Source organism: Saccostrea cucullata, unplaced genomic scaffold (genome assembly GCF_032062105.1).
Source record: "Saccostrea cucullata isolate Sc308-1 unplaced genomic scaffold, CSIRO_AGI_Scuc_v1 ctg2517, whole genome shotgun sequence".
Lineage (NCBI taxonomy): Eukaryota > Metazoa > Mollusca > Bivalvia > Ostreida > Ostreidae > Saccostrea > Saccostrea cuccullata.
The window spans coordinates 1-16,267 of record NW_026936059.1 but is presented as its reverse complement, the minus strand read 5'-3'; the positions used below and the strand labels follow the sequence as shown (position 1 = coordinate 16,267).

The 16,267-nt window shown below is 33.8% G+C and overlaps 1 protein-coding gene across 2 annotated transcripts in view; it reads left to right on the top strand.

Moving 5' to 3' along the window:
• Positions 1–10,384, top strand: part of LOC134244697 (uncharacterized) — a 31,366-nt gene extending 20,982 nt beyond the window's left edge. For both annotated transcript variants that reach the window (XM_062726953.1, XM_062726954.1), the window contains exons 4-5: positions 7,287–7,436; positions 8,608–10,384. In XM_062726953.1, coding sequence (XP_062582937.1) covers positions 7,287–7,436; positions 8,608–8,843 — 386 coding nt within the window. In that variant the 3' untranslated portion in view covers positions 8,844–10,384. The remainder of the gene's footprint in view (positions 1–7,286; positions 7,437–8,607) is intronic.
• The last annotated feature ends 5,883 nt before the right edge of the window (positions 10,385–16,267 follow it).

The following is a 16,267-nucleotide window of genomic DNA, read 5'->3' as shown; positions in this document are numbered from 1 at the left end:
AAATGAAGTAAAACTTGCATATTTAAAAAAAAATCAAATTTCTTTTCATATTAGCCTTCTTACCAATGTTTTTATGCATACTAAATTAGAAGTGATTTACGGTGTTTTCTTTGAAAGGAAGCACTTCTCTCTGCATTATGAAACAATGGAAGTAAGTGTAAAGTCCATAAGTAAAATTCATGCAATTTTCTTTAAAAGCCTGGATACCTATGATTCTCTCTTCCTAAAATGTATTTCATATATTAAAAAATATGCAGTAAGTAGTTCGAATTGCATTTCCTGAAAAATTATTTGAGATTTACTAATTTTCCCTATATAATATGATAATATTTAAAGACGAATTTTAAAGAAACACTGTGGGTAAATACATTTTAATTTGAGAATTTAGAGACATCTTTGTGAGCATGTTCAATTACTTAATGCCTGATTTTCAGAACCTGAGGATCGGATAACCTTAAGTGATTTCATTCTCATTATATGATAGTGGGACTAACCCCCCTTTTTTTTTTTAGAAAAAAAATTAATTCACACATCTCTGTTTACCACAGGCACCTTTGTCATATATTATAATACTTTGAAAATATGAAATTTCTCCGTCAAACACATCTATATGTCGTAATATGCAAGCAGATTGTACTTTTTCTCATGTTTAAAGAATGGCTTCACAAGGTTTGTAAACATATATTACTAATATCAGTGCTCCTCTGTCTGGGGATTCTCTCTTTTAACCTTTGCCATATATTACTGTGCTCCGGATACATAAAATTTTCTCTCTCTGCTTTTCCTTTGCCTTATCTGATATATACAGTTTAAATATCTAACCAATCAGATAAGGCGAAACAGAAATGCAGCACCAAAACCTCCTCCAACGCTGCCAATTCTCTCTTAAAAAATCGTCCGATTACGGCATATTAAACATATATTACAGAGTGCTTGCAAAATTATGATAGGTAACATTAATCATAACCTTGATAATCTGTCTCGAAGCAGGGGTCCCCCGTTTGTTTACAACTTTTATTTCTTACCTTGTGTATTTTTATTATACCGAATAGGGCCATTCTTTAAACATGAGAAAAAGTACAATCTGCTTGCATATTACGACATATAGATGTGTTTGACGGGGAAATTTCATATTTTCAAGGTATTATACACTCTTACATTTTTTTTCATGAAAAAAAGAGGGGGGGGGGGGGCATTATCCATACTTCAGGTGCCTGTGCTGTTTACTTCAGTGTAGAAAATACACTCCAACAAAATGTGTATTTAATTATATCCATCTTTTAGAATGTTACGATGCATGATTTGATAACAGATTTTATAATAAGTTCGAAATCAATTTAAATCCAAGGGCAGATCACTTTACATGCAGAAAACCCGCACTGTCTTTACTGTAGTATGCAGTGTAGAGATGATTCTTCTAAAAGTTCAACAAAATCAAGATTTCATTTACACAAGGTTCTCAAAAACAAAAGTATTGCACAAAAATTTTATCTTTCTTCATGCAGATATTGATTGATTTAGTCAGACAAGCTTTTTAAAAAGCTGTTACTTGTCATATTTTACTTTCTCCCTCCAATTCTCTCTTCCATTACTGTGCTCCTCCAGTTGTCTCTTCCTTTGTCATACATTACTGTGCTCGTCTAATTCTCTCCTCCTTTGTCATATATTACTGTGCTCGTCTAATTCTCCCCTCCTTTGTCATATATTACTGTGCTCCTCTACTTCTCTCATCCTATGTCATATATTACTATGTCCTCTTATTCTCTCCTCCTTTGTCATATATTACTGTGTCCCTCTAATTCTCTCTTCCATTACTGTGCTCCTCCAGTTTTGTCTTCCTTTGTCATATTTGACTGTGCTCTCTAATTCTCTTTTCTATTGTTATATATCACTGTGCTCCTCTAATTCTGTATTCCTTTATCATATACTACTGTGCTTCTCTAATTCTGTATTCTTTTGTCATATATTACTGTCCTCCTCTAATTATCTCTTCCTTTTTCATATATTACTGTGCTCCTCTAATTCTCTCTTCCTTTGTCATATATTACTGTGCTCCTCTGATTCTCTCTTCCTTTGTCATATATTACTGTGCTCCTCTGATTCTCTCTTCCTTTGTCATATATTACTGTGCTCCTCTAATTCTCTCTTCCTTTGTCATATATTACTTTGTCCTCTTACTTTCTCTTCCTTTGTCATATATTACTGTGCTCCTCTAATTCTGTATTCCTTTGTCATATATTACTTTGGTCCATTAATTCTCTCTTCCTTTGTCATATATTACTAATGTTTCTATAATTTTCTCTTCCATTGTCATTTATTACTGTGTTCCTCTAATTTTCTGTTCCTTGGACATATATTACTGTGCTCCTTTAATTCTGTATTCCTTGGTCATATATTACTGTGCTCGTCTAATTCTCTCTTCCTTTGTCATATATTACTGTGCTCCTCTACATGTATCTTTCCCATTCTTTATCTCACCCACATCACATGGACACTAGCTGTCTTTTGGGGAAAACAGAAGCCAATGTGATGGATCGGAGTCCTTGTCTTGTTAGAAAAACAAACAAAACTTTTGTTAAATTAATAATCTTTTCATATCTTTAGCAGATGCACGTGAATTAATAGCACACAAATACAATTTGACCAGATGAGTGTTTGTGAGTGTACACAACATAAGGAGTAAAAAAAAAAAAGGAAACAGGAAATGCATTTAAAATCATTTCCCGTACAATTTAATTCGAAATAAAATTAAAATTCTTTTTATTACACTAACTTATCTACGCAATATGTAAACCAAAAAAACCCAATACTATAGCAAAAGAAAGATAACTCACCTAAATTACTACTTGAAGTCAACATGTTATTCAAAGAAATATGAAATTAAAAAAAAATTGGCTTAGTAGGAATAAACTTAAACTCCTCAGAGGGCATATAGATTTGAAAAAGATAAATAATAATTACATCTATAATAAATACTGACAAAATCTTCAGATTGCAAACGCTCTTACATCGATAAATCATTTGATTGAATGTATTGTAAGCATCACATGCAATAGGGAAAATCGAAATGATGATGGAATTTTAACAAAATGTTTGATTCAATGTATCTTTAAAAATATTCCCGGATATACAGTACATACACATTTATATGCAGACATATCAGTCAGACGCGTTGATATGTGTTATTAGCATGCAACCATTCTTCCATGCATATAGAACATGAACATTATAATCCAGGATAAATTTACACAAATGTTGGAGGGTATATAGTGGTCGGGTTGCCCGTCCGTCTGTTTAGCTGTCTGTCCGTAACAATTTTTTTTCGATGCTTGAAATTTTAATACATTCTTTGATGAGGTATGCAATATGTTGGGATTCATTTTTGTTCAAATCATTTTATCCATGCGTCTGTGCATACCTTTCATAACAAATTTACGTCACAGTTTTCTCAGCAACTACTCATTGCAGATGCTTGAAATTTTAGTACATTCTATGCTGAGGCATGTCATTTGTTGGAATTCATTTTAGTTCAAATCCGATGTCAACTTCCTGTTTATCCGTGTGTCTGTCCGTATCATACAAAACAAATTCATCTTCACAGTTTTCTCAGCAACAACTCATTGTAGATGCTTGAAATTTTAGTACATTTTATGCTGAGGCACGCCATATGGTGGGATTCATTTTTGTTCAAATCTTATGTCAACTTTCTATTCGTCAATGCGTCTGTCCGTACAATACAAAAAAAATTTCGTCGCAGTTTTCTCAGCAACTGCTCATAGCAGATGCTTGAAATTTTAGCACATTTTTTGCTGAGACACGCCATATGGTGGTATCATTTTTGTTCAAATCGGATGTTGACTTCTTATCCGTATGTCTGTCCGTAACTGAACGTGATAAGTGTATATTCACTTTGGAGCGGGGGTTTTACTAGATAGCATTGGCTCATAGACTCTTCTTGTTATTAACTTGCATACTGAAAATGGCATTGAATCGCCTAGTATATTGTTTAGTCACTTGCTACGTAGCATTTTAATTAGGACTAATTAAAGCTGTAAAACACGAGTAAAATTAACATCATAATTACCGAGATTATTCAAGGTCACGTCGGTAGCTGCTACATTGATATGTGAAATCAGATGTAAGACGTAATACCACAGTGCACGCAAAGGGACGGAAAGAAATTCTCAATCCTTCCAAGGGAATGAAAAATCGATTTTTCTCTATTAGGATTTGATTTTTTCCCAGAACTAATGACTCTTTCACAAAGTTCCGTTGCTGAATGCAAAAAAATGGCGCAGTAATGTCTAAAGTGTATCGCTACTCCGGAATCCCACTAGAATTCAAATGCTGCATACAGAGTTAGCATTTATCGAGCGACATTGTGTCACCTTGTACGGTACAGGAGAAAAAAATATTCCTGCCTTTCTTCGCCGCTGAAACCGGAGACAATGACGTTTCTAGGCAACCTGAATGGCGTCTCCGCCCGGAGCACACATAATAAATTCAAAATTAACAATCTCCAACACTGGTCGCCATATCCCGCGAGCTATTGAGTAAATAATTAATGATATCATCAGCATTTGGTTGTGTTCCCTAGTGTGTTTCATTTGTCTTCAAACGTACCTCAAAAAATAAAACTTTTTTTCTTGAAATCGCGTAATTTGAAAGGTTAAAATCGTAGGACTAAGTGCTTAGGAGTGGAAGTGCTTATTGAAATGTGACGGTTGTATACTGCGTTCTGTTGTCCTATACTGCTCAGCGGAGGGTGACAGTATTAAGAAATACTACAAAAGGGGATCTTTAAACAAATTTTTCTTTTCAAAAGAAGAGTTATGTGTCCGATCATTTAAACGAAGTTTGAAATCTAAAAATATCAACAAAACGTCATCTGAATGGTCACCGCCATGAAAAACTTCCTTAAGTTCAAGACGGGGGAAAGTCCCGACGTCCGAAAGTTTGGGGAGGAGTACTACCTGAGAGAGGCCAAAATATGGCGCCCCTTCCGGATCTGTGGGGTTTTCTCTATCGCCATAGCCCTTCCCCTGGTCCTGGCCTCCATTCTGAGTGACAACTGGGTGTACGGCGAAGGTAAGTCTTATACCAATACTACTAAAACGTTATATTGTCTATTAATTTAAATTAGATTGTGTTATTTATGTATGTTGATATTTTTCTAATGACTTTAACACGATTTCAATACTTATCTTCACATATAGGAATAATGCATGTATGCATTGCTTCCGTAGAAATACGAACACGTGTGAATTACGTGTTAATCTCTGTCGAATCTAATCATGTTTTAAAAAAATATTTTAAAAAAAATATCCAAAAAAGGATTCTGATAGAATGGACGCGATGCACGTACTTTAAATTCTAATGTAAATATTAATGCCATTCAGGGTGATTGCAAAACGTACTCAATGAAAACACAGAACTTGACGAGAAATATATGTATAGTTCTATGCAGTTTGACAATATGGTATGTAGTAAAATCAATACCAGGCTGCAGCAGTGTAATGGAAATAGAACAATATACATCGCAGTTTATAAATGATTTCAACGCTTTGGTTAATGTATGTGTGGGTCGGTTTCACTATGTTAATTGGTGTATCTTTGGGATATTATTTTTGAAGACCGTATAACACTTTAATATTCATCTAAAATACACTGTTGTAATCGGTCCTGTAAATGCTTTAAAGTTGTCCAACGTAATCGTTGAGAGGTCTTGTACTGAACCTTATTACAAGCCTAACCATGATGCAGAAAGTCCTAGTTCAAATTTTTTTTTAATTTTAATTTATTTTACTTTACGAGTTAAAAGTAAAATTCGATATAAGATAGTCATTTTATCGTCCAGTTAATTATAATCGCATCATTTCTTTCCTTAATCTTATTTATTGTCTCAAATTATTCAAGCAAGAAACGCAATACCTTTTGAAGAGGAAATATAGCAACACAATTCTCATCATGATGTCTTCTTGCGTCATCGATTTTCGTTGCCTCTGTTGTAGGTTTCAGGTTGCAAGTGTGATATTGATTGGACTAAAATCTAATCAATCTCCAATCGTAATCACAGCCTGACGCCCCCCGATGTTTATTTCGTGGCAGAAAGTTGTAACTTGTACAATGGGAAAACATACATCGAATCATTATTAGATCGTCTGTCAATAGAATATTTACAAGTTAATGATCAATGGCTGTCCTCCAGTGTTTCATAAAAAGTTGAAGCATACGAGATATTTAGTGGCAGTGTAGTTATGTTTTATTAAGAATATTAAAACATAAATTCTTTGGTTACAACGTATTAAAGTAATTAATTTTAAAAAAAAAATTGAAGAGGGATTAAATACTACAGAATATCCACAAACTGTTCGAACGATAGGTAACTAAATAATGGATTCTTTGCATACTCCAGGAATTAAAAGTGACTGTACAATTGTATATTTATTCATGATAATAATATAATAGTCATAATTTTTTTTTTTTTGTAATTTCCACAGACAAATATTGGGATATTGATTATGATACGACGACTAAATTTTACTATTGAACATTCATCTATTTGTCTTGTGCAGTAGAGATTTTATTTTAAATTTACATACCTAAGATCAATATAAGGACCAATCGCACTATTTTTGTTCTATTTTCAGGTTTCCGTAACGGAATGTGGAACAAGTGTTTTCAAATGAGCAACAGCAGTGTGAGCCCGATTTGCATAGACGGCACGGTTCAACGTACGACTAATAAACAATCCATAAACACCAAGTCTTCATTATATCTCTATAGAATCAATTCTTATTATACAGAAGTTATTTCCTGTACCATTAAATGCTATGGCCTTTAATGGCAAAAAATTCTACGAGATCATGCAATGAATTCGAAGTGGTTTTTTTTTTAATATTTATATGTACGTGTATTCGGAATAGTTTATTTTCTTTACTAGGGTTTTGTTCAAGTGACTACAGCTAAAAACATACCCACAGTTGCTTTCATTAATTATAAATTTACTTATAAATATATATATATATATATATATATATATATATATATATATATATATATATATATATATATATATTAGGACTTTATTTTACTCAAGTGTTTTAGAACAAGATTCAAAAAAGATACAGTTGAACTTCAGTATCTCGAACACGAATATCTCGTATAACATGGATATCTCGAAGTCTAATGAAAGTCCCAAGTAGTCGTCGAGTTCGAGATAATGGAATTCTACTGTATTATAATTTCTGTGTGGAGTACTGACAGTGTCTTTGTTTATTTTGTAGGCTGGCAAAATGCCGTGATCGGCTTAATGATTTTCTCAGCTTCCTTTGGATTCATCGCTTCCATTTTAGCCGTCTGTGGAGTTTGCACGTCACCACTGCCCAAAAAGATTTATTACTTCCATTCCTCGGGAGAAATATTCTTAGTCTGTGGTAAGACTGCCTTTTATGATTATATTTCGTTTTCTTACACTTTAATTTCTTGGTTATAAACTATTTGTTTCATGTGAGAAGTATGCTCCTGAGAAACAATCAAATTCCATTTTACTTTCGCAAAATGTAAAACAGAATAAATCATACTTTGTAGGTAAAACATAAATATTTGTAAAACAAGATTACTGGAATTGAACACTAGGGATATCTTACTATTAAACAAAAAATGTAAACCTAAAGCAGATGAGTGAAAAAGGCTTGGAAAATGCCTACAATACACAAGCTTTAAGATGAAAAATTAAACTTAAATATATCAAAATTTCTTTGATATTTCATCTAACATTAAGGTATACTTTATGTAGTTTCTCTAGTATTTGCAAAATCACGTAAAGATTGAATTTATTTTACTATGAAATATGATACAAACAATTAAGAAGGCAAAAGGGATCATTTCTATATACATGAAGTTGTCATGAACTATAACACATTTTTTCAATATGAGCGGGCCTTCGTTCCATTTAGTACAATTCTCAGTTATCAACCGTGGACTTTCAGCAGGGCGTGACTTTCTCGACACTAAGTAATTAGCGTCTTTCAAATGGCGAATAGATTCTCATTGGTTAAGAAATTAATAACATCAACAACTTTAAATTGTTGACAACGATATGACGACTTCAGCTGTACGGAACGCTATCATTGAATAATTGCTACACTCGTTGACATTCGCCCGAATGTATATTTCAACACTGAATGAAAGGCTGTGTAAATTTTAGACGCTAATTATGTAACGAGAATGCCATGTCTTACTGAAAGTCCAAGGATAACAGAGAATTGTACTATTTGAAAGTAAATTCAAAAAGTTTGCGTTAAAACATACATTTTTGGGGTTAATAAAAGCATAGAGCCCTATACCTTTAAATACTTTTGTGACAAAACATTCGTATCTTTCTAAGAGGTAACGATTTATACGCCCATTTAATTAATAGGCATATCGTAGTGGCAAATCTTTAGGCAAAGTGATACTTTGATTTTTATTGCTAGGGTTACAATCCCACGAATACAATGCACTACATTAATTTTTTAAAGAAACGAATGGTTTTTGGCGAGAATTCTTTTTTCCCTCAGACTTTTCAAATAATTCCTGTTTAATATGTCCTCTTAAATTTTTCAGCGATAAGCACAGGTGCTGCCTTAATCATTTACCCGGTTGCCATGGAATCAAACGATTCGTCCTCGTCTCACCAATACGGCCCGGGGTACGGGCTAGGGTGGGGCAGTGCCTTCTTCTTTTTAGCCGCCGCTTTTTGTATGAGTCTGGATGACTTAGTTAGAGAGTCCGCCAAGGCCAAAATTTGTCGACTTTGTTTCAAGTCTCGCCAAGGAGACAGACGAGAACAGTCAGTATGATGTCACTTCCGGAGCTTCGAATCGTTGCTTCCAACTAATGGTGGATGTGTGTTCACAGTATGACAATATAAAGTCTGATCAAGGGTGCATTCATTGCAATTCATTGCCAATTCAAGAAAAGAAAACACCTTTCAAAATGGAATCAAAATATTGGATCTTTGAAATATCGAAATATAAAAGAAAGGATATGCATGATCTAGAATTATTCTGTTATCTTCTGTGTCTGTTTCAGTTCTAGGCAAGTTAATACGACTGGCAAATTAATTGTTGTGAATATATAATTCTTTCCAGATAACTAACCAGCTTCGTATTTAAATAAAAGTCAATAAATACTACCATTTACGAACGGTAACTCGAGTATCTAATTATATTTCTGCGAATACTCAAGAAATTGAGCTGAATTATTTTATGAGGCAGACTAGGCATGCTAGGGTAGTTCAGTTGCAGAATATGGCCATTGTCTTCAGTTACCGAAGATGCCTCGCTAAAGCAATATTTCACAAGGAAAATCATTATAGTCTGTCCCACGACAAATTCCGAAGAATAAAAAAAAAAAAATAAAGGATCCCCTTTCGAAGTGGCAGCCATTTTAGCAATGTGAAATCCCCGCAGACTTTGAATTTGCCGCTGTGTGTATATACACCGGTTGACCTCGAGGGTTCGTATAAATGCAGAAAGTTTGGAAAAAAATCAATCTGCCAATCGGACGTAGGTTGAAGACCAAGGTATTTATTTTGAGATATTTTGCAAAAAGTAGTTACGTTCCGGTCGTTGGACAGACTATACACATAGTAAATCTTATACTACACTTACAGCAACATATACATGTATTACATCTATTAGTATACACTGAATGTATTTCTAACCAGTATGTCTTTTGTACAAATAGACTTAATATGGCATTTTAATTCCTAGTCCTGTTTTATTATTACCGACAACGGTAGCACATCGTATATATTTTCAAGAAGTGCCGAATGTATCTACGGTGAATTTATATTAACCATCGACTACAAATTATGTGTACAAAGTTGGCATTTTCTTCTTTAAATTATTCCATTTACCAATTGGTTTCACGTTTCTGGTCCTTGGTTTCATTTGTTATCAAAGTTTGCAAGAAAATTGTCATTTACTAAACGGGAACTTCATTCACCTTTTAATTAACCTTTCACATTTTTAAAAAAAAAAGTTTACCCAATTTAATTAACCTTTCGCATTTTTTCACGTAATCTTACACTTTGTAAGGCTTTGCCTATTAGCCTACACATTTTGCATGTGCATTGTATTTCGTTACATCCCACTGAAAAAGTCGTGCACAATGGAAAAACTCATTAAATGTAATTTTCAAGTATTCTACGCAAAACTTTTCTAAGATATCCACGATGACTCAATGTAAGATGATCATTCGCATTCATTAAAACTCGATGTAAGGCACGCATTGTAGGAGATATATATCTCACTATAGGATATTCATCATTGATTCCCAATTTTATAAGATTATAAACACTTCATTAATTATTTTAACGCATATCCTGGTAAATCAATTTTAAAAAATTAGTTCTCGGTCATGTATAAAATTACTTATCAAAACGTCATCTTGCTGAGACGCCCGTGTACTGTGTAAAATACATTTTGATATTAAAATATTATTTAACATTTAGTATAATGCACTCTGTAGAGTATTTAACAGAAAAAGAGAAATCATTTTTTAAAAAATATTTTTCTTTACACTTTACGCAAAGAATTTACAAACTTGTCTGGAAAACTTGTAACTATTTCATTGTGACGCAATATTATGACGTCACTGATACATCAATGGAAACGTGGATTTAACCTGAATCTTATAGCCAATTTTATTCTAAATATTATGTTTGGAGGCGATCATGAATTATATTTTGAAAATAAATTATTTATTTTGTGTTTAATAATTTTCTTTAGTGTATCGATTCTTAATATTTCACTAGGATTCCGATTAAAATGTGTTTAGCAGATTTACCGATGCCACGGGAGATAACTCTTGCATCGCAAATTTTCGTAAAAACGTCTATATATTTTGCCAGAAAACTTCTATTAAAAGTGTTTTTCCCAATGATTTTATTTGTTTAACAAAAAGATGAAATATTTCAAGATTTATTTAAGTGTGAATTATAGTCCTGTTAAAATTGTATTGGAAATTACAGTTCTTTGTTTCTGACCTACTTTCAATGGTTTATATAGGGGAAGTCAAAAACACAAAACACTAGGATATTTTACTGAATAAGCAATTTTCAAACAAATCTTCAATTACATTTTTCCTTTTGGACTACATTGATATTGTTATTCATAAAATATCAAATATTCCTCACATTCGATGTGCCGCCTATTAATACAATACTGCCTGGTTTTTCGGTGTCCTGACTGCCTCTTAAAACTCGATGTAAGGCACGCATTGTAGGATATATGATATCTCACTATAGGATATTCATGACAGCTCACTATATGCGATATTTATACGATATGATATTTACAACTCGTCGTAAGGTATTTTAAATATCTCATCGTAAGATCTTCATGATATTCCACAGTAAGATCTTCATAATCGTGAGCAATTCTAGACAATTCACCATCTCTCACCGTATGGTATTCTTGGCATTTCACTGTAACGAATATATTTATTCCTGGCATTTCGCTGTAACGAATATATTCCTAATTTCTTATTGTTTGATATTCATAAATGTTTAATGTTATGGTGATATCATTTTCTTATGGTATAAGGAGGAGTGATCATTTGCTAAGAGACATTAAAATTAGCCATTGTTTTCCCTATAAAATTTTTATCATGAACAATTATTTGTATCAAATATTGAACTTTTAAGCATTTATTTTTATTTCTTATGAAACTGTCATTATTACAGAAAAGTGTTATGATGAGCATAGGTCGTTCAACCTTAATCTTTGTCCGTAACTTGACAAAAGCATGACACTTTGATGAATATTTGGTTGAGGATTTTATTTTTGCATCACGAGGTGGTAATTCCCTCATACTTCACAAATCTTTGCTTTTTTGATAAATGGTTGTTAATTGATCAATCACTAGTATTACTCTAATGAACAATTATCATGTTTCGAATTTCATGAATTGTATTTATCTCATTTTTGTTAACAATGTTATGAATATTGCTACTCAACCCTTATTATGTAATTTATTGATTTGTTATCTATATATATGTTTCATTGTTACGTTTTTGTACACGATTAAATTTTTACAGCCGAAATCTCTTGCATCTTTTTCCCAAGAAAGGAAAACACTTCTGTTCTGAAGAGTGTATATGGACTGTACATGTGAACTCTAAACTGCTATGAACAGGATATTAACAGTTCTGACAATTTTTATATGTAGCTACCAGTATTTGTAAATGGGTGGGTTGGGTGTACTGATCCGGATAGCGCGTATTGGTACCCAAATTTTGATTTCACTGCAGAAAGTCCCTCCTCATGAGGAGTATGGACAAGTATGGGATATAGTTATACAAAATTCCATTCACTGCAGAAAGTCCATATCACGAAGAGTATGCACTGTGGCAACGCACTTTGAAAAAAATTACGCACTTTGAAAAAATTTTTCAAAGTGCGTTAATTTTTGGGACCAGGTTAACGCACTTTGAAATTTTTTTTTTTCAAAGTGCGTTAATATCGACCATATTAACGCACTTTGAAAAAAAAAATTCTGCATGGCTTAGTCAATGTTCCTACAAATCTCAGGTATGATAAATTATCATTTGAACCTGATTTGATACTTTTTGTCTCCCGCTTGAAAAGTGGGGGATATTAATTTGGGTCTATCTGTCCATCCGTCCGTCTAGCTGTCCGTCCATCCATCTTTCTGTAACGCTTTCGTTTCCACACGATATCTCGACAACCCTTTGAGCTTTTGCAATGAAATTTAACATAACAGAATCCTTGTGGCCTTAGGAAGACCCCTTTTGAATTTGGGGTCAAAAGGTCAACATTCAAGGGCGTAAAGAACTACGAACGATAGTATTATTCTTCCGCCTATCTCTCAGTTAATTCTCAAAAGTTAACATATTGGAATGATTGTCAAAATTTTTATAGATATTTATATGAATTTTCATAAAACTTTACTTATTTGGGATACCAAAGAGAGATAACTCTATAATTTTGGCAAAACTTGTGTTTTTCACTGTAGAAATCAACGGAAAACTGAAAATATTTTCAAAACATCTCCCCCCCCCCCCCCCCCCCCCGTGAAACAAAAATTCCTTATTTACAGGTAATATGGACTGTCATTTTACAAATTTATGCCAAAGCTTTTTGTGTTTCACGGGGGGGGGGGGGCATATGTTTATATACAAAACAAGAAAAAAAATGCTTATTTTTCACCAATTTTAATGCTATTCAAAACTAAATAATTGTATTTTATTAATTTATATATGCTTTATTTATTTGCGTAAAACATGAGAAAAGATATTAGATACATGTTATCATATTTATGATTATTTCATAAAAAGTGCATCACTTGAAAGTTCATCACTTTTATATCCCATCATACGTTGCGAGGGGATAATACTGTTGTCTATTTCTAAAATATAAGTCTAATTCCTTTTGTTTCATGAAATTTTTTTCAAAGTGCGTTAAATGTTTACATGGTGTAAAATTATGATGTACAGTCTTAACGCACTTTGAAAAAATTTTTCAAAGTGCGTTGATTTGGTCCCAAATTCAACGCACTTTGGAAAATATTTTCAAAGTGCGTTAACCTGGTCCCAAAAATTAACGCACTTTGAAAATTTTTTTCAAAGTGCGTAATTTTTCAAAGTGCGTTGTAATAATGCACACTCTACAATATCCCAATCACTGCAGAAAGTCTTTCCCCAGATGAAGTATGCACACTCTACAAAATCCCATTCACTGCAGTAAGTCCTTCCCAACGAGGAGTATAGACACTCTACAAATCCCATTTACTGCAGAAAGTCCTTCCCCACAAGCAGTGTGCACACTCTACAAAATCCCAATCACTTCAGAAAGTCCTTCCCAGTTTAGACATTCTACAAATCCCATTCAATGTAGAAATTCCTTCCCAAAGAGGAATATGCACACTCTACAAAATACCATTCATTGTAAAAAGTCCCTTCCCACGAAGAGTTTGCACACTTTACGATTCCCATTCACTGCATAAAGCCCATCCATCCCCACGAGGAACATGAACACTACAAAATCCCCAGAAAGTCCATCTCTCGAGGAGTACATGTATGGACACTACAAAATCCCATTCATTGCAGAAAGTCCATCTCAAGTGGAGTATGGAAACTACAAAATCCCATTCACGACAGAAAGTCAATCTCACGAGGAGTATGGACACTCTATATAAGGCCTGCTCATAACAGTAAATCGAATGGAACTTTCTTAAGTTAGTTTTTAATGACGCAAATGCAGTTAACTTATTTTTGAAGATAGTGTCTTGATTGGAATGCCTATACTTGGAACAATAAGGACCTCTTATAGGAATTATAATAGGTGGACTCGATCTGATGGATTAGATTTACAGAAACACAGTACGAAATCTTTATAAACAAGAGGCCCATGGGCCACAGCGCTCACCTGAGAACATCGGCTAGGAAAAAGCACATATCAGATCAGAACTTAGTTTACTGAGGTAAGGGGGGGGGGGGGGGGAGGCTTGAATTTTAACCCCCCATGGGGTCATGATTTGAACAAACTAGAATCTAAACTACCTGAGAATGATTCCATATAAATATAACTAATCATGGCTCTGAAGTACTTGAAAAGAAGATTTTAAAAGGTTTTCCTATATATTCCTATGTAAAACTTTTTTGGCCCCACCCTACCCCCAGGGGTCATGATTTGAACAAACTTGAATCTACACTACCTGAGGTTGATTCCACATGAGTTTCATCTTTCCTGGTCCAGAGGTTCTTGAGAAGAAGATTTTTAAAGATTTTTCCTATATATTCCTATGTAAAACGTTGGTCGGCCTTTTTGGTCCCACCCTTGCCCCGGGGGGGGGGGGTCATGATTTGAACAAACTTGAATCTACACTATCTGAGGATGCTTCCACATTAGTTTCATCTTTCCTGACCCAGTGGTTCTTGAGAAGAAGATTTTAAAAGATTTTTCCTATATATATATTCCTATGTAAAACTTTGATCCGCCATTTTGGCCCCACCCTAGCCCAGGGGGTCATGATTTGAACAAACTTGAATCAACACTACCTGAGGATGCTTCCACATGAGTTTCATCTTTTCTTGTCCAGAGGTTCTTGAGAAGAAGATTTTTAAAGATTTTTCCTAGGTGAGCTAACGAGACATTAATGAATTACTCCTGACTGAATATATAGTAAATTTTCAAATGTATTGGTCATCAGTTGGATATCTCTAGGTCAGCTCTTATTCTTTGGCAAGTTTGACCCTGAAAGGTCAAATTCCTGTAGATTGTGACGCATTTAATTGCTTAACGATTTCATTCAAATGATGTCTCTGCATTGGGCAATTTTTGACTTTCAGTTAAGCACCGCATCTTTCAATTAAGATCAGTGTTTATAGAAATTCTCATTGAACATTTAACCAAACAATCATTACAGCCACGACTTTAACCCAAAATTTAACAAAAATACATTTTTTAGAAAGTCTAACATTGTTATAGCTCGCTGGGTGTTATTGCCCTTTTTTTCAGAAAAGTAAACTTCAGATCTTCATCTTGCTTCACATATACATGTAGGTCAAAAGCAAGAACAAATCCTGTCTCGTCAGTACCTTGTTAGTACCGCTGTATTTAGTACTGATCAGGTGAATTTCCAGTTCGCAACTGATAAGACTGAACGACATACAGCGATTTAAAGTTACTATCACAGTATCTAGACTCATTGATAATCCAACAAAGTAAGTAAGAATTCTACTATAGATATTGCTCATAGTGTTGCTGAAATCAAAACATGCATATATTTAAAAGCAGTGCAAACCTGGGGAAAATATCATTGATGCATAAACATTTATATTATAACTATGTTTTTACCTTATTATTGCAAGTCATTGGAACCGCGGAACGGAATCTAAATGAATAATATCCATTGAGAGTCAGACAAATATTAACCACAATGTATACTAGTATATGTCCTTTTCAATTTTAAGATGAACTTACCCCGTGTCATTTTCCTACTATTTGCCCCACTGTGTCTTGCTGACAACTCAGCGACTGTCCCCATGACGAAGACTCATGTCTGGAGTGGTAATTTTGAGGGACATTTCATTCTACCCATCACACACGGGGATCTGATTGGCTGGGAGGCTATTATCACCTTCAATGTGCCTGTTACAAATATCCAGGTATAAACATCACTATTACGATTCAACATTGAAATAAAAGGCACACCATTATGCAACAAGCAAGAGAAAAAGTGCTTGAAAGAAACC